Source organism: Canis lupus, chromosome 2 (genome assembly GCF_048164855.1).
Source record: "Canis lupus baileyi chromosome 2, mCanLup2.hap1, whole genome shotgun sequence".
Classification (NCBI taxonomy): domain Eukaryota; kingdom Metazoa; phylum Chordata; class Mammalia; order Carnivora; family Canidae; genus Canis; species Canis lupus.
In genome coordinates, this window is record NC_132839.1 from 42432192 (window position 1) to 42450586 (window position 18395).

The 18395-nt window shown below is 44.7% G+C and overlaps 2 protein-coding genes across 6 annotated transcripts in view; one reads left to right on the forward strand and one right to left on the reverse strand.

Annotated features, from left to right (window-relative positions):
• The first annotated feature begins 9258 nt into the window (after nt 1–9258).
• LYSMD4 (LysM domain containing 4) lies at nt 9259–15535 on the forward strand. 5 transcript variants are annotated; one of them, XM_072797176.1, is made up of 3 exons: nt 9259–9366; nt 10553–10845; nt 13100–15535. In XM_072797176.1, the coding sequence occupies exons 2-3, from the start codon at nt 10561–10563 to the stop codon at nt 13709–13711; spliced, it is 897 nt and encodes a 298-aa protein (XP_072653277.1). In that variant the 5' UTR covers nt 9259–9366; nt 10553–10560; the 3' UTR covers nt 13712–15535. The 5 variants fall into 5 exon arrangements, with proteins under 5 accessions (XP_072653277.1, XP_072653285.1, XP_072653289.1 ...); XM_072797184.1 differs by lacking the exon at nt 9259–9366 and adding an exon at nt 9407–9510; XM_072797174.1 differs by lacking the exon at nt 9259–9366 and adding an exon at nt 9720–10020.
• MEF2A (myocyte enhancer factor 2A) overlaps nt 14278–18395 on the reverse strand; it is a 191268-nt gene continuing 187150 nt past the window's right edge. Inside the window, exon 13 of the transcript XR_012016859.1 lies at nt 14278–14650. The gene's annotated coding sequence lies outside the window, so the exon portion shown is untranslated. The remainder of the gene's footprint in view (nt 14651–18395) is intronic.

The following is an 18395-nucleotide window of genomic DNA, read 5'->3' on the forward strand; positions in this document are numbered from 1 at the left end:
GTCCTGGCACTATTAACATTTTGAGCTGGATAATTCTTTTTTTGGAGGAGGTGGGGCACCATTCCTGTGTAATGTAAGATGTTTAGCTACATCCATAGATACCAGTATCCACACTCTGCCCCAAACACACCAGCTTGTTATTCCTCCCAGCAAGGATGAATCTGGGGGAGGCAGGAGGAGTGCTTCTGGACACCTGGGTGGCATTTTTGTACTGCTGTCTAAAGAAGTAGATTTCCTGCCCTCTGGGGATGGATTTGTGCTGAATTCTGACTTCCCCCTGAAACGCAGAATCTTGGGCAGTTTTAATCTCCTCAGGCTGCCATGACAAACACCACACACAGGGTAACTTTAATAGCAGATTTATCTCCTCATCATTCTGGAAGCTCAAAGTCCAAGATCAAGTTGTCAGCAGGGCTGGTTTCTCCTGACTTCTCTTGTTGGCATGTAGATGGCTGATTTTTTTCCCATGACCTCACATGGTCTTTCCTTTGTGTACACATCTTTCTCAGTGTGTCCAAATTTCCCCTTCTTATAGGGACACAGGTCAGATGGGATAAGCACCCACCCTAATGGCCTCCTTTCAACTGAATCACCTTTTTAAAGACCTTATCTCCAAATGTGGCCACATTGGGCCGTACTAGAGTTTCGGACTTCAACCTATGAATTTCACAGGAAACGTAATTTAGCCCATAACAGGCAGGCTGTTCAATTCCTCAATAATAGCACCCTTTCAAAGGTATCAGGACAATTGGAGGTAGTACTGGTCCTGGGCCAGCATACTCCAAGCCATTCCTTGCCTTTTCTTATATTGTTTTGTATGGAAGGCTGTGCTTCCAGGCTCACAGGCCAGCTGGCTTCCTGCTGGCTCAGCCGATGGGAGGTGATGGCGTAGTTTGGAGAGCATGAGGAGGTGAGAGGCCTGAGCATGTCCCCTCCCTTCCTTCCTGCTTCACAAGGTAGCTCCACAGCATTTCCATCTCTTCTAAGTTTTCAGCTCCCACTGCACAGGCTCCTGTGGTTTCCTGGACTCCCATTCCTCTGGCCCCAGCCTAGAGGAATGATGCCCCCCACCCATCGTGGCTAATCTCTGGGTTATCCTAATGCCCCCCACTTGCTTATCCATCACCTATGACCCCAATCCTGGCACGCAGATCCTTCCAATGTGAGCATTTTGAGCAGTTTCTTGATTAAATCCTAACTGATACAGAAATACTTTTTCCTAAAAGGATTTGAGGCTGGAAATAACGTTGAAAGGGTTAGAGACATAGCAGACCCTCAGTCAATTGGTGGCTTCAGGCTTTCAGAAGCATTAGTTGAGTACATATTCAAATTAGGTAAATAAATGTTTTATTGAGCCCCTTCTGGGTTCTAAGCATGGGGTCAACAGGATGTTTACAACCTGGTATTGAACTTCTACTATGTATATATAGGATGCATCATCTTGAAGTCTGTTTTAAGTCTGGAACAGTCCTGCTGAGAGACCCAGATATGCTTGTGTATGTCATGAAACCTTCCGCAACTTGAAGTCCCAATGAATGCCATTACCAGAGAGGTACCTACAATTTCACAGGATTGTACCCTGAGCTGCAATGACACAGAACTTCAACCAAAACCTCTTTCTAGAAAGCAGACACTGACAGTGTCATTGGGACACGGTGAGGAGTCTTGTCTGAGAGACGTTCACCTGACTTTGCTGACCATGGCTTCTAGCCTCACTCACTCTCCAAAGCCTGGCCCTGGGGTGCTGCTTCCAACTACTTCTCCTGGCCCCTCTGTCTGGTGGAGCACTCACTTCTGCTTTCTGAAATGTCATCGGATGCAGCTTCCTCCTGGGCCCTTCCCTGGGACAGTGCCCCCAAGTCTTTAGCTGAGAGACTTCCCACCTGCTCAGCTGGCCCCGCTGCTCCTGGTCTACCACCACCTGTGGGGGAAATTCACATCCAAGGGTCCTAGCTGGACTGTCTGGGAATACAGCAGGTAGGGATGCAAAAGGGGTTTCTCTGGCAGTACCTCTGCCTCTCTTCATCCCCTCCCCAGCTGTCAAATGCCTGGCCAAGCAAGGACCTGATACAAATGGTCAGGATATTTGCAGTTAACTAGGGCCCTTTATTTTTATTTTATTTTATTTTATTTTATTTTATTTTATTTTATTTTATTTTATGATTTTATTTATTTATTCATGAGAGACACACAGAGAGAGGGAGAGACACAGGGGGAGAACCAGATTCCATTTGAGGAGGACTCAATCTGATGGACTCAATTTAATGGACTCCATTTGATGCAGGATTCAATTCCAGGACCCCAAGATCATGACCTGAGCTGAAGGTAGATGCTCAACCACTGAGTCACCCAGATACCCACTAGGGCCCTTTAGGGGATGAACAAGATGACCTGCAGATCAAGGCAGGCTCCAAACAGTGGCTCTGGGCATTACAGGCAGTGAGACCCTAGGGCTGCACCATCCAACAGGAACATATGGGAACCAGACACAATTTTAAAACTTCTAGTGGCTGCATTAAAAAGGAGCCAAAAAAAAAGGCGTGATTTTAGTAATATTTTCTGTAACTGAATATATCTAAAATAGTATTGTTTTAGCAGGCAGTTCTTCTAAAAAGTATAAAAGATCTGTTCCCTGTACAATTCTGGGGGACTGGGAAGAGATGGGGACTGTGGAGGTGTTGCATCAGACTCTCTGAACCTGGGGTACAATTCCCAAGTATGCCCAGGGAAGCCAGAGTTGAGTTTCAAGGTTGGCACAAGAGTAAGCAAAGGAATTAGAAAATTGGCCCCGGGGAAGAGGGGTGGCAGTAGACGGAGAGGGTGGCTGAGATTTTGATCCTGAGAGGGACAAAATGGAGGTAAGAGGTGTCTATGAAAACTTTAAACACTCTGCTGTAGATACCGAGGTCTTGTGGGTATAGCCCTTCCAGGAAACCCAAAATGGACACTGATGAGGGGCACCCCGGGGGGCTCAGTGGTCAGGTGTCTGCCTTCAGCTCAGGGTGTGATCCCAGGGTTCTGGGATCGAGTCCTGCATCCTGCTCCCCACAGGGAATCTGCTTCTCCCTCTGCCTGTGTCTCTGCCTGTGTCTCTGCCTCTCTCTCTCTGTGTCTCTCATAAATAAATATATAAAACCTTTTAAAAAAAAAGAAAAAAAAGGTATCAATGACAGAGCAGCCCCAGCCTCCAAGTGGGAGGGGGAGAGCCAAGCGGAACTGGGCCTGGGATGACCTGGTGAGCACCAGAGAGATCACTAGGAGTTCCGGCCAGGCTCTCACAGGTCTGAAGGGCGGTAGCCCCCACTGTGCTGCTGAGGGCAGTCTGCCTGGTTCCTCAGGCTTCCATTCTCGGGCAACTCCTCATACTTTGGGCCAGGGGAAAACTGACTCTGAAACAGATAAAGCCGCTGACAAACAAGCTTAAAACTCACCTGAGAAACCTGTCCTAAGAGCAGATCTGAGAGCCTCCCAAACCACCTCCAGCTACCTAAGTTAGGGCAGGAATGCATTATTTAAAGAAAAATGGACTTTCAGGGCTTTATGGGTTCCCCTGCCATAATCATGAGAGCCCATGTTCCCCAGATGTTCACTGTATGCCAAGCACCTGGCGAATAGCAGGGCCTAACTTACATCTCATCTCCTAGACAAGAAAACTGAGGCTTGCAGAGGTCATGGAGTTTTCCTCTAGGTCCTAAGGACTAGATTCAGAGCTGGACATCTGAGGGAGTCTAGTTCAGGGGTAGAGCATGGGCTGCAACAAAGTTAGACCTCTGACTTCAGCACTTGCAGCTTTAACCGCTTGTTCAGTGTGCCACCTCGTCCTAACCAGAGTAAATGTGCATGGCAAAGACAAGTCTAAAAAAGGAAGCACACATTAAAAAAAAGCTATTTTTTAAAGATTTTATTTATTTATTCATGAGAGACACAGAGAGAGAGGGAGAGACACAGGCAGAGGGAGAAGCAGGCTCCATGCAGGGAGCCTGATGTGGGACTCGATCCCAGGACTCCAGGATCATGCCCTGGGCTGAAGGGAGACGCCCAACTGCTGAGCCACCCAGGTGCCCCAAAAAGGCAATTATTAGTCCACCTAGGAATAATCACTACAGACATTGTGCCTTACTACCCTGAGATGTATGATTTGTAAACTGCTTGTTATTCATAAACATCCTTCCATGTGAATAACTGTTACTTCTACCAGATTATTTTACATGAATGTGCTTTATTTTGTTTCATAAGTGAGCTACATGAATTCAACCGAATCCCCTCCTGTTGGATATTGTGGGGCTTTTTCCCATCTTTCACAGTTAAGAACAGCCTTGTCACAAATCTTTGCACATGTCTACCTATTTCTTTGGCAAATTCCTAAACGTGGGAGACAAGATCAAAGCATATGCACAATGTAAAAGTTATTGCTACACAATGCTACAAATGTCCTGATTGAAACTCCTACCCACAGGGCCTGAGAGTACTCTTTCCCGACCTGTGTAACCATGCATTCTAATCCTTTCAGATTTGACTTTTTTCAGCTTCTTGCAGCTATTTGAATTTCCACTGATTTGACCATCGGTTAAGTTAACACCTTTCTTCAATGTGTATTTCTTTAGTGGATTATTTGCCACATTTGGCCAGTTTTTCTATGGAGTGTTGGGAGTGGTTTTTTTTCTAATTGAAATCTGAATGCTTTTTATATATTAAGGATATTGACATATCTAAGATAGCAAATAGCAAATATTTTTACTCAATTTGTTATGTGTTAATTTTTTAATAGTTGTTTTTTTCCATGCTAAATGGGATATTTTTTTAGATCTTTTTTTTACCCCTACCACTCATCCATGAACAACTAGAGCTGTCTTGGATAACTCCATGCAGAGATCTGACAACTGTGTTGGCCTCTGTGATGAACTAGCAGCGTCTGCCAAGGCATGGGCAGGGAGAATTTGCCTTGCAGACAGTTCCAAAGAGAGGTGGAGGGTGTGTCCAAACTATGAAAAGGGAAGGGGTGTTCATAATAATTGTGCAAAGACACCAGATACAAGCTGAAAATGTTCCAGGCAGAAGGGATGTATGGCCATCCCAGACATAGGGAACAGCATCCTTAAGGAGGAAACCAAGGCCCAGAAGGCTGATGGGCCGCCTCCATGGGGGTCACACAGCTGGTAAGTGCAGAACTAACCTTGGACTCATTCATCTTCCATGCTTCAAGGCTACAGCTAACTCGCCCTCAGGCAAGCCCCCTGTGTCTGTAAAGTGAGAAGTTGAGGCTTAAGCAATTCTAATGACTTTGCCAATACAGATCTCTGCTCTCTTCCCACTGGAGTTTTAAAACATCTAGTGAAACTCAGCATCTGTTCCTTTCCATCTTCTGCTCTTCCAGGGAGAAGGCTAGTGTCTTAGCTTGGGCTGCCATAATGAAATACCACAGACTGGATGGCTTACACAACAGGAAGTTATGTGTCACAGTTCCAGAATCTGGAAATCCGAGATCAAGATCCATCAGGGTACAGATTCTAGTGAGGGCTCTCTTCCTGGCTTGCAGATAGTCACCTTCTCACTGTATCTCCACATGGTCTTTCCCCTGAGTGTGAGCAGGGAGAGAAAATAAGAGCAAGCTCTCTCTGCTGTCTCCTCTCACAATATAATTCTATCGGACCAAGGCCCCACCCTTATGACCTCTTTTAACCTTAATTACTTTCTTATGGGCCCTCTGTCCAAATATAGTCATTTTAGGGGTTAGGATGTGAACTTAATTTAGCAGGGACACAATTCAGTCCACAGTAGGCTGACACAGGGGACAGGATGCTCTGGGCTTGGCAGGAGTTTCAGGGGCATCTGAGCAGGCCTGTCAGCTTGTGGAGGATTGATTGCAGCTTTTTCAGTGCCAGAGCAAGTGGGACTGTCCTTGGCAGATGCGACCCTGAAACACTTCAGAGGATGAGCCATGATGCTCCAAAACCTCCTCTCTGACCTCACCTGGGCCTGAGGAATTGCATCTCAGCCAGTCTAGCCATGGACCTGGAGAGAAAACTAAGGTATGTTTCTGAAGGAATTGTTCACCAAGCTTTAGCAGGCATCCTGCCTGGGCTGGGCCAGTAGATGGAGAAAGCAAAGCTGAGTTCAGTTCAGAAGCTTTTATAAGACCATGGGCTTTTTTTTTTTTTTTATATATTTTATTTATTTATTCATGAGAGAGAGAGAGAGAGAGGCAGAGATATAGGCAGAGGGAGAAGCAGGCTCCCTGCAGGGAACCTGAGGTTGGACTTGATCCCAGAACCCCAGGATCACGACTTGAGCTGAAAGCAGATGCTCAACCGCTGAGCCACCCAGGCACCCAAGACCATGGGCTTTTTGTCATCTGTCTGAGGTTGGATTCTGCCTCTTATACTGACTAGCTATGACATCTAAGACAAGTAACTTAATCTCTGTGCTCAGGTTTCTAAGTTAGGAATTTCAATAGCTGCTACTGACAGAAATCTTAATGTCTTTTTTTTTTTTTAATTTATTTATGATAGTCACACAGAGAGAAAGAGAGAGGCAGAGACACAGGCAGAGTGAGAAGCAGGCTCCATGCACCGGGAGCCCGACGTGGGATTTGATCCTGGGTCTCCAGGATCGCGCCCTGGGCCAAAGGCAGGCGCTAAACCGCTGCGCCACCCAGGGATCCCGAAATCTTAATCTCTTAAACAACGGGGACATTTAGTTCTTTCCTGCCCACTTTCCATCTTTCTGCTTTGCCATCCTTAGCACGTGCTGTCTACCTTCTAGGCTGCCTCATGTCCAAGATGAATGCAGGCGCCCTAGCCATCATATGTTCATTCCAGTTAGCAGGGGGAAGGTAAGCAGAACACATATTTTACAGAGCTTTTCCAGGTGTCTGCTTTTTAAAAGTTTCAGAAGTCCGATCCAACATTTTCTCTTGTATCGTCTGAAATTTATTCAGGGGTACACCCTGTTGCAAGGAAGACTAGAAGTGTAGTCTCAGCTTGGCACATTGCTGCCCCAAATAATATTGGGGTTCTTTTCTGAAGTGAAAGGTTAGAATGGATATTGGGTAGGTGTCTTGCAAATTCTGTTACAGTTTTTCTGTCTATAATTTGGAGATTGTAATAATACCTACCACACAAGAGTGTTGTGTTGTCTTATACCCAGTAGGGATTCAATATATGTTAGCTAAATTATTGTCTATCAAGAGAGAATGAAGTGGAAAAGGAAAATAATGTTGGTATTACTGTGAAGATAGTTTTGACCTCACAGACCCAATGAAAATGTTTCAAGGGATCTCCAGGACTCCAGATCACATTTTGAGAACTGCTGCTTAGAGAATCAGATTATTCTTGGATGGGCTCACTAACCAAGCTCCAGCACAGCAATGAAAGAACATACAACCATCCTTTTGCCTTTATGAAGTTCAGATAATTTTTGTTAACAGACACCTAGTTTTTCTTTTTCCAAGATCTAGCATAATCTGCAATGCTCTTTCTGTGTATGTCTTTGTCTTTGGTCATTTTTAGAAGTGTCAACTCCATGAAAGCTTGCCAGCTTTATTCGCTGCTGTGCTCCAGGGCTTGACATGTGGATGTAGATCCACACACAGAAACTCAACAATGTTGGAGTTTGCCGACACCCCATGCTCCTGGAAAACAGTGAAGGTTAAGACCTCCCCATCCCCACCCATCCATTGTGTTCTGGAAAATGGCTTATTACAAAGAACCACCCTTCCTTCCCCGTATGACTTAAGACTCACGGATGCACTCCTTGTTTACCTATGACTAGGCCAGTCACAGATCCCCTAGATTCTCTTTCTTTGTCTCTAGCTGAGCCTCGTGTCCCGACTGATCAGTCACAACAAAATGCTTGCTAACTAAAATTCCTTGAAGCCTCTCTCCTTCATCCAGGCCTCTAAATGGACTTTAGTCCACACTCAGCCTGAGCCAGCATACAGTCCCTCTTGAGAACAGGCTGGCCAGGGTCGAACGTTCTTGTATCTGCTATCCAGTTCTGCCACCCTTTTGTCCTACTTCTCCACACCTGATTCTTTGCAGCCTTGTTTACTCCTCTCTATAAAAGAAAAGCCCTTTCTACCTAACTCTTGAGATGCTTACAGACCTTGTAGTCAGAAGGTTTTCCCTATTGCAAGCCTTTTTCTCCCCTTGCAATAATCTTTTTGAATACAATCTCTCCTAAATCTGGATTTGTAAAAACATAAAAAAATAAAAACTAAAAATAAATCTGGATTTGTTTTCATCTTTTTGTTTTGTGGTTTAATTTGATTACTACTGAGGTTTCATTTTTATTCCCTATTAACCATTTGTATACTTTGGCGAAATGTCTGTTCATGGTCCCCACTCATTTATCCACTGGGCTGTTAGTGACTTTCTCATCAATTTGATGAGGTTTGTCTCAATAAAGGATTTTTTGTGGTGTTTGTTGCATTTACTTTTCCCTGGTTACAGTTTGCTTTTTAATTTGGGTTTGCATTTTGGGTTGAAATTTTAAGCCTCTGTGCTTTAGTGTATGAGAATGTTCACCCCTTACTATTAAGCATAAGGAATCCCCCATCATCGACATTTGGTAAATTGTGTTATTTGTGCGGTGCTTGCGTGGCTCAGTGAAGGAGTGTCTGCCTTTACTCAGGTCATTATCCCGAGGTCCCGGGATGGAGTCCCTGCAGGGAGCCTGCTTCTCCCTCTGCCTATGTCTCTGCCTCTCTCTGTGTATCTCAAAAATAAAACAAAATAGTGTTATTTGTGGTCGGTGTTGTCGTGGTGTAGTGGTTTACACTGGTGGACTTCCCCATGATGGTGGGCAAGGAGGAGCAAACTCCTGTGGCGGTAAGGGCTCCTGTCGTGGAGACCCCCGGCCCACCAGGCCCAGCGCGGTGGGGGCTTCCAGCGGGGGGCCTCAGCAGGTGGCAGTCACTCTCCTGGGAACCCGCCCCCTCGTTTTACACCGTTGATACAGAGGGCTAGGCCAAAGGCCTCTTCCACAGATGAGAAAGCTGAGGTTCACAGAAAGGTGGGGGAGAGAGGTAAGCGGTTTCGTAGCAGAAGCCAAAGCTGCCGCTGGGACAAGCGGATCCCTCGGCGACAGTCGGATCCGGGAGCTGGAGCCCCGCCCCTCCCGGCCCCGGCCCCGCCCCTCCCGGCCCCGGCCCCGCCCCTCCCGGCCCCGGCCCCGCCCCTCCAGGCCCCGCCCCGCCCCGCCCCGCGGGCCGCGTTTCCTGCGCTGACCTCTCAGCGGGCCCGCACGGCGCTGATTTCATTGGCTGCGTCGCCGTCCCCGCCCCCTGGAGACCTGCTGATTCTCGCAGCCAATCAGCAGGCGCGGTGGCGGCGGCGGCGGCGAGTCTCGGCGGATCTCGGCGCCGAGGTACCGGGGCCCGCAGGAGGGGCCGCGGGCCTGGGAGGGGGACCGCGGGGGCCCTCCGCGGCGTCGTGGCCGGGCGGCGCGAGCCTCCCCTCGGCCTCGGGGGCGGGCCGCGCTCCTGCGTCCGGAGGGGCGGCGACCGCCACGGTCCGGGGCTGGCTGGGGTTGCTGGGATGGAGGGCGGAGGGCGGAGGGCGGGGTCGTGCCTTGGCGGAATGTGGGGGTCGCGTCCGTCTAAGTCTGGGGGCGGCCGCCGCCCTGCGCGGGAGGGGCTCTGAGGGAAAGCGGCGGGGCCCCTGGCGGGCCCTGAGCCCTGACGGGGAGGCGGGGCCCTGGGGCGCCGGCCGAGAGGGGAGAGGGGAGAGGGGGCGGGCGGCGCGGTCGCGCGGGGGCGCCGCTGGCTGCTCCCGGGGCTCCTACGGGCTCCACGACGGCTCTGGCGCGGCTGTCAGTCCCTGAGCCGGAGGTTTCGTGTTCCGGAACCTCATTCGGACAGTTCCAAGGGGGGAAAGCGGGTCGTGAGGCTTTTGCACTTGGCTGGAGGTGAACATGAAAACCAGACGTGGGATGTAATGAAGGCAAAGGGACCGGTGGAAAACTGGACGAATGTCTCAGTTGGACGAGAATTTTCTGCCCAGCTGGGCCCCCAATACTACGGTAATTCAAGCTTGCCTGTATTGGAAATCCGAGTATTTTATTCTCCTGGATCTCATAAGCAAGCGCCCTCAGTCTTGACCTTCTTGGTGAGGATACTTTGCAATGTGTAAAGTATTGAACAAGAATTGTTTGGCACAAAAGTTCCGAGTTGCGAGGAAGCTGGGAACAGCCCTTCCCTCTCATTGCAAAGGATCCCAGCAGCTTCTTTACCCCTCTGAGACCAAAAAGAGAAGTTGTTTATCTGGTGGGTTTCGGGGAGGGACCAGCTATGGATGAGGGATAAGGGGGAAAGGAGGGATTCTTTGATTTTTCTCTGTAAGAAGTCTGCAGTCAGGGAAAAATGCTATTTGTACATGCTTCTCACCCTCCACCCCAACTAGCAGAGAACGCCCTTTCTGTACTGATGGTGTCTGCTGAATATTTATAATGGGTCAGGGAAAGGGGTCATCCGTAACCGGACACTTCTCTTTAGTGTAGCTGCAGAGGAATGAACGTACCTTATGTGGAATTAACCCTGGGGTTTGGTTTTCAGTTAAGAAAATGAGGCAGAAGGAAGTATTAACCAAGACCCTCCAAGGCCCCGCCATTGTCTGTAGGACTCCAACCAGCCACGTTTACATGTTTGAGAACAGTGGTGGGGACTCGGGGGACTCCTCTGAGGAAGAGTCCCACCATGTGGCTCTGCGGCCCCGGGGCAAGGAGCGCCACCAGAAGAAGGGTGCCCACCACCCTCGCCAGCCAGGAGCAGGGGACGTGGTGCTGCTGCAGCGGGAGCTGGTCCAGGAGGACAGCCTCAACAAGCTTGCTCTTCAGTATGGCTGCAAAGTAAGAAACCTCGCAGGTGAAGGTGTTCCCTGCCCCATGGTTCCTGTGTATTTCAGGAACTCACTGAAGCATGGGGGCCCTTGCTGCCCCTTCCTGGCCGCCTCTCCCCACCCCCAGCAAGGTGGTTTGGAGAGGCCTGTTGTAGCAGTAGAAGACTCTTCCCACCTAGCCAGAGCTGGAAGGCAGGTGGAAGCACTTTCAATTCTGAACCTTGGGATCATGAAAAGTGAGGGTTAGGAGTCTCATGTGTTGGAGCAGTTCCCAATCTACAAAGTACTTCTCTCCCTGTCCCTCCAAACTGAATTCTGGAATTTTTTTTTTAAGTAGGCTCCACACCCAGTGCAGGGCTTGAACTTGGCGACCCTGAGATCAAGACCTGGGCCGAGATCAAGAGTCAGATGCTCAACTGACTGAACCACCCAGGTGTCCCCCAAAGACAAACTTTTTTTTTTTTTTCTTTTTCTTTTGAGCACATTTTATTTAAGACCTACTAGGGTCAAAGATGCCAGGCAGAATTTATCCAAGATTTGTTTGCTAGGCTTGCTTTTCTCACTACTTCTCATTTTCTGACCCTTTCTTGCTGGTTGTACCTTATTTGGTCAAATTTTACAGTCTCTCACTTAAAACTGCATGATCTAGCCTTTGTACACTGTGTATCTATATAACCCTGTTTCTCTCTTTAATTATGTTTTTAGCATTCAGAGTGATTAACATGGCAAAGTAAGTAGGAAAAGTATTTACAGAATTGCTGCATTTTCTCCTAGATTGAAACTATTTATTTCATTTTGCTAATTACGCTGTTACAACTTTCCATGGCCTCCCCTAAGGCTGTCTAACCAATTTATTTTAAAAATCTTTTCCTCCTTAGTTTCTTGTCATTTATCTAACAAGGCTCAAATGGTTAAACACATTTTATAGGATGTTGTGGTATTTCCCAGAGGAAATAAACAGGCTGGTCTCTAGGGACACATAGTGTCTCAATTGTACTGAGATTTATATTTGACTCTCTTAATAAGCTTCTGTAGGCATACTATATGGTTTATGGAACATGGGCTGAAAATGAATCTGACCCTACACTGAGTGGATGCAGTGGGCTTCTTGGAATAGTGACGTTTAATAAATCTGTGAAGATTATAATATATATATAATGCCTCTGATAAGTAACCATTTTCCAATTTAAAGTAAATTTGGGTGTCATTTTATTAAGGGAAAAAAACAGGTCTCAAGAACCTTATGCTTTAGTTTCAGGACATGATAAATTAACAATGTCCACCAGCCCAATTCAGTTAGATGATAAAAACAATTACTCAAGTGAAGTAATGGAGATGATTGATTTGAATCAGGTGCTACCTAAAGGTCTTTTGATTTTATTTACACTCTAGTTAAAGTGGGCTCATGAGTTAAAACCCATTTCTGATGCTTTCAGTAAGTTCCAAACGTTAGCTTGAGGGAGGGTTTATCTTTGACTTACATTCTGCACCACCCCTCCCTCAAGATTGTGGAAGGAATTTGTTAGTGAACTTTGTTACCGTATAAAACTCTTAGTGGTGTTCCTTTATCTTCCAGTCCTAATATTGGAACAGAGGGTTTCAGTCCATATTTTCCAACTTCATTTGTGATTCTCTGTAGGTTTCTAATTCTAAGTATTGTGAAATCCTCAGTGTATTAACTCTAGATTGCATTTATTTAAACAATAAGTTTATATGCCATACAGTACTTCTGGGCAAGAAAACATGGTAGAATCACGAGAACATACCTCTTAAAACATTATTACTGTTAAAGTAGGTTCTGAGTGTCTGTGGAGCTGCCTGAGGCTTCCTGTTTGGAGATTGCCAATGTAATCAGCTACTAAATTGGGTCTTGTTGTGGGGAGGGAAGTCAGCCAGATGGGGGCACTGTTGTCTCAAAAGTTAAAAGAAATACAAAGGACTATTGCTTTTTCAGTGCCCTGGTTGGGTTTCACCTAAAAACATTTTGTTGCAGTCATACTTTAAACAAACACTGTTTTCCAAAACTGATTTACGTTATTATACTTGTTAATATGTATGGAAATGTGATGATTAAGCTATGCATTTAGGCTGAGTTAAAGCCAAAAATCAGTTATTCAGCCTAAACTGATTTTGTGTATAGGTGCAGTATTCATCAGATTCCTAAGCGGGGTGGGCTTGGATTGTCTTCCAGAAAGAGCTGCTTTTTTTTTGATATTCTAAGGAGTTTACATATTTTGTGATGTTTGTCTTCATGGCTTCCCTAGGTCGCAGATATCAAGAAAGTCAACAACTTCATCAGAGAACAAGACTTATATGCTTTGAAATCTATTAAGATTCCGGTGAAAAATCATGGGATCCTAACAGAGACCCACAAAGAACTCAGACCCCTCCTGAGCCCATCCTCAGAGACAAGAGTGACCTTCGAGGAGCAGCCAGATCCAGACAGAGCGGCTGTAGGCACCGGTGCCCTGTCCAGCCCACTGACGGATTTCTTTAAGGGCATTGACCAGAATATTGAGCGTGCAGTGCAGTCAGAAATCTTTTTAAATGAAAGTTACTGTGTAGAGACCTCCAGTCAGCCGCTGCTTCCAGCTCCTCCGAAGACCTTGACAAATGGTGCAGACTGTGGAATTCAGTGGTGGAATGCTGTTTTTATCATGCTTCTAATTGGGATTGTTTTACCAGTGTTTTATTTGGTCTATTTTAAAATGCAGTCTACTGGCGAGATCCCCAGTAGCTGGAACACAACTACTGTCCCCAATGGCTCGATGGCTATGAGTGCAATTCCAGGGCAAGCCCCCAAATTAGCAGTTCCGGTGCCAACCATCCCCTCTTCAGATGGCCATTTCAGTCCAACCACCCGGGCAGGGAACTAGCTCTTGTCATTTCTAAAGAATCAGGCCAGAGTCAGCATTTGACTTTCTGATGTGTATCACCTGACTTCGGCCATCTCCTAAGGTGCTGCATTTCCTTTTCTGTGACCTATGGACACATCTCAGAAGCCACTATTGTGTTCCCCATAACACTCACCTGGGGAATAGGCTCTCCTAATCCAAGGCTGTGGGGACCAAAGCACCAGCACCCTCGGCCCTCTACATCCAGAAGGTACAGCAAGAGAGACACTTACACGTGACACATGGCGTTTCTTGAAGGTACATAGTGGACTGGCACTGCGTGGGTCCCCACATTCGATTTATTTAGAAGTTGAGGAGCAGCATTGGACCTTCAGTGTGGGAGCCTCTGGGGTTCACTTTAGTCACTTGGCTGCAAGGTCTCCTGCCTGCTGGGAAGAGATGACTGGCTGTGACAAATGATGTTCTTTGTCTCCCTGGCAAAGGTGCTGTCCAGTAGTGGTGAACATCACCCTGTTTTGGAGTATACAAATTATAACAAGCTCTGTTTCATAGTTGTCCCACCAGTTAGCCTTTTTGAGGCCGTGTCACTTCCAAAATTTCAAAAGCCCTAAATCCGAATTACTCTAATGTTGTGTAAATGGCAGTTCTGTTCCTTGTACTTCTAGAACTACTTAGCGATCCACAGGCCTACTTTTAAGCTGCTGCATATCGTGGCCAGCACTTCCTGGCCAGAACATTTGGAGGCTGTTGCTCAGTTTCACCAGAGGTGCATCCCCACCCCAGTGGCTAACCAGATTACCTGTTAGCATTTTTGGAAAGAATTCCTGTTGGTCAGTGTCTGGAGCTAAGTAGATACAAAGAGAAAGATGAGTGTGCCTATCACCGAGATCCCAACATGTGACACTTCTGGATGAACAGTCATCAGTCCAGCATTGCTGAGAGCAGCAGTCTTGAGTGTACCTGTAAGGGAGGTACAGGGAGAATGAGTGTGCTTCCTCCTGCTTCCCTGACTAATCTTAGGAAGTCTAGAGCCATTGCCCCAGAAGGGGGCTCGGTGTTTTTCCTTGGGTAAATACACTTTAGATAGTGTAGCTCATGGTGTTAAAAGACCAAACCACTTAATGGAGGTGACCCTTGCTGTGAAGGCCATAAATAGAGAGGTCAGGCTCCCATCAGCCTGAGGTTTTCCCATCTCCTACACTGCTGCAGTCATGCTGGAGGCTCACGGGGGGTGTGGGTCAGCCTCTGAAGCCATGCAGGGCAAAAGCCTGTTTGGATAGAGCCCATCTTGGTCCCATGGAAGCGTGGAAATGGGCTTACATGGCTGATGGCTGAGGCTCAGAGAAGCCTGCCACCAGGGAGGAAAACACACTGCACAAATGCTGAGCTTTGAGCGTGATTTATGTCATTCATCAGGCCTAGAGATAAATTGAGAAGATGTCATGTAAGAGGAGGCGAGTAGGGCAGAAGAGTACTTAAAATGGGCTTCTGGTTTTTCTCTTCTCAGCTATGTGAAAAGCAATTTGCTCTTGGTTTGATTAGTAAATTTAAAGAATCTTCAAAAGTAAATCTTTTCTTCAAAACCAAAATGATCTTCAGGATAAAATGACTTTGTTAATCTTTGCTGCAGGAAATGTTTTGATCATGTGAATGCTTTTCCAGCCAAATGTTTGTACTCCCTGTGCCCCTGGAGGCTACAGGTTTCTCTAACACATCACCATTAACTTCGTTCGCCAGGCAGAGCTCGGAGTCTCATGGGAAAATGGCTTCTGTCAAGCTAAGAATAAGTATCTGTATCCTTTACTTTTTAAAATGAAATAAAATAATTTCTTCTGTGAAGGAAAATTGATTTTTTTTTTTTTTTTTAAATATGGAGAGGGTGGTAATTCAGAATTGAAAGATGGACAACAGTGTTGGAGAATATGGAGGTGAGGCCTGCCCAGGGCTTGTGCTCAAGGTTACCCCAACAGGTGAAGAACAGAAGTGGTAAACAGCACAGTCCTGTGGATTGCTCTGTATAATGTGCCTTAAAGTGGTTTTATTAAGTATGTGTAAGAGATACTGTGAAGCTCACTTTCTACACATTTTGCTACATTTTTGGTGTCTTAGGAGTTAACGTTTTAAATAAATAGATTTGATAGGTAGTGTTCGGTCATTTTGACTGAACTATAGTACCCAATGTTGTGGACACTGAGGGAATTTGTCGTCAGGCAAACGATGCTCCCTTTTTACTTTGGGATGGCAGAGACTAAGCAGAAGTCTCAGGTTTAGAGCAGGACTGCCCAGCCAAGGCCATGACACAGTCCTTCCTCGGGAGGTAGTTCTTTAAATTGCCTCTGTTAATAGTGAAGTAGGCCTGAGGTTGAGGGAGAATGATAAAGGTTCTTCTTTCTCTGCATCCACACCAGCATCTGTCATCTCTTGTCTTTTTGATGAGAGCCAGTCTAACAGACATGAGGTGATGTCTCATTGTGGTTTTGATCTGCATTTCCCTAATAATTATGGTAAGCACCTTTTCATGTACCTGTTGGCTGTTTGTATAACTTATTTGGGAAAATGTCTATTCAGAAGTTTTGCCCATTTTTAAACTTTATATATATACACATATATATATACATACATATATATAATTTACTGCTGAGTTGTGTGAGCTCTATATATTTTGGCTATTAACTCTTTATTGGATACATGATTTACCAGTATTTTCCCCCATTCTTTAGGTTGTCTTCATTTTGTTGATTGTTTCTTTTGCTCTGCAGAAGCTTTTTAGTTTGATATAGTCCCACTTGTTTATTTTTGCTTCTGTTTTCCTTACGCTTTTGGTGTCATAATCCAGAAAATCATTGCCAAGACCAGTGTCAAGGAACTTACCACCTATGATTTTTTCTAGGAGTTTTATGGTTTCTGGTGTTACAGTCAAGTCTTTTTTAGTTAATTTTTGTGAGTGGAAAAAGGTAGGGGTCTGCTTTCATTCTTTTACACATGAATATTGATTTTCTCAGCACCATTTATTGAGGAGAGTGCCTTTTCTCCATTGAGTATACTTGGCTCCCTTCTCAATATGACTATACATGCATGGATGTATTTCTGTGTTCTCATTTCTCTTCTGTTGGTTTGTATCTGTTCTAATGCCAGCACCATACTGTTTTAATTACTATAGCTTTATAATATAGCTTGAAATCAGGAAGTGTGGTGTCCTGCTTTGTACTTCTTTCTTAGGATTCCTTTGGCTATTCAGAGTCTTTTGTCCTTCCATATAAATTTTAGGTGTTTTTTTCTACTTCTGTAAAATTTGCCATTGGAATCTTAACAGGAATAGCATTGAATCTATAGATGGCTTTGAGTAATATGGAAATGTAAACAATATTCGATTTCCCCAACCCATGAACACAGGATACCTTTCTGTTTATTTTTATCTTCTTTCATCAATGTTTTGTAGTGCTCAATGTAGAGATCTTTCACCTCCTTGGTTAAATTTATTCTTAAATATGTAATTGTTTTTGATACTGTAAATGGGATAGCTTTCTTTATTTCTTTTCAGATAATTCATTGTTAGTGTATAGACAAGCTACTGGTTTTATATGTTAATTTTGTATCCTAGAATTTTACTGAATTCATTGATTAGATCTAACAGGTTTTTTTTTATGGTGTCTTTATATTAAAAAAAAAGGTAAAATTGTATCTATTTGTAGATACATCTATTTGTAGATGACATGATCCTAAATGGATTTTATATATATAAAATCATGTCATCTACAAATAGATGTATCTACAAATAGATACAATTTTACTTTTTTTTTTTTTTTCAATTTTCTGCCTTTTATTTATTTATTTATTTATTTATTTTTCTTGCCTGATCACTCTGGCTTGGGCTTCCAGTACTATGTTGAATAAGCACCATTGTTTTGTTCCTGAGCTCAGGGAAAAAAAGCTTTCACTCCATCATTAGGCATAGTGTTAGCTGTGGAGTTGTCATATAGGGCCTTTATTATGTTGAGATACCTTCCTCTTATACCTAATTTGTTGTTAAGAATTTTTATCATGAGCAGATGTTGAATTTTGTCAAATGTTTTTTCTCCATCTATTGAAAGGATCATATGATTTTTGTCCTTCATTTTATTAATAAGGTATACCACATTGATTTGCGTATGTTAGACTACCTTCCATCCCTGGAATAAATCCCACTTGATCATGGTGAATGATCTCTATAATGTACTGCTGAATTTGTTTTGCTGGTATTTTATTGAGAATTTTTGCACCTATATTCATAGGGGTATTGGCCTATAGTGTCCTTTTCTGGCTTTGATATCAGGTAATGCTGGCTTCTTAAAATTAGTTTGGAAATGTTCTCTCCTCTCTCTTAAGTTTGAGAAGGTTTGGCATTAATTCTTTAAATGTTTATCTTTTTCAAACAAACCTTTTCAACAAACCTTTTAAAGGTTTATCTTTTCAAAGAACCAGTTCTTTTATTAATCTTTTCCATTGTTTTCCTATTCTCTATTTCATTTATCTGCTCTAATCTTTATGTCCTTCTTTCTGCTAACATTGTGTTTACTGTGTTCTTCTTCTAGTTTCTTAAAATGTTAAATGTTTATTTAAGATCATTCCTGTTTCTTAAAGTAGGTGCTTGTTGCTATGAATTTTCTTTTTCTTTTTAAGATTTTATTTATTCCTGAGACAGAGAGAGAGAGAGGCAGAGACACAG

Bases quoted from the DNA above. Each gene is read 5' to 3' on its own strand.
- LYSMD4 (XM_072797174.1), top strand. From the start codon at position 9,936: ATGAAGGCAAAGGGACCGGTGGAAAACTGGACGAATGTCTCAGTTGGA. The intron at 10,021-10,552 runs GTAATTCAAGCT...TTTGGTTTTCAG, and splicing joins GCTGGGCCCCCAATACTACG to TTAAGAAAATGAGGCAGAAG. The intron at 10,846-13,099 runs GTAAGAAACCTC...TGGCTTCCCTAG, and splicing joins CTCTTCAGTATGGCTGCAAA to GTCGCAGATATCAAGAAAGT.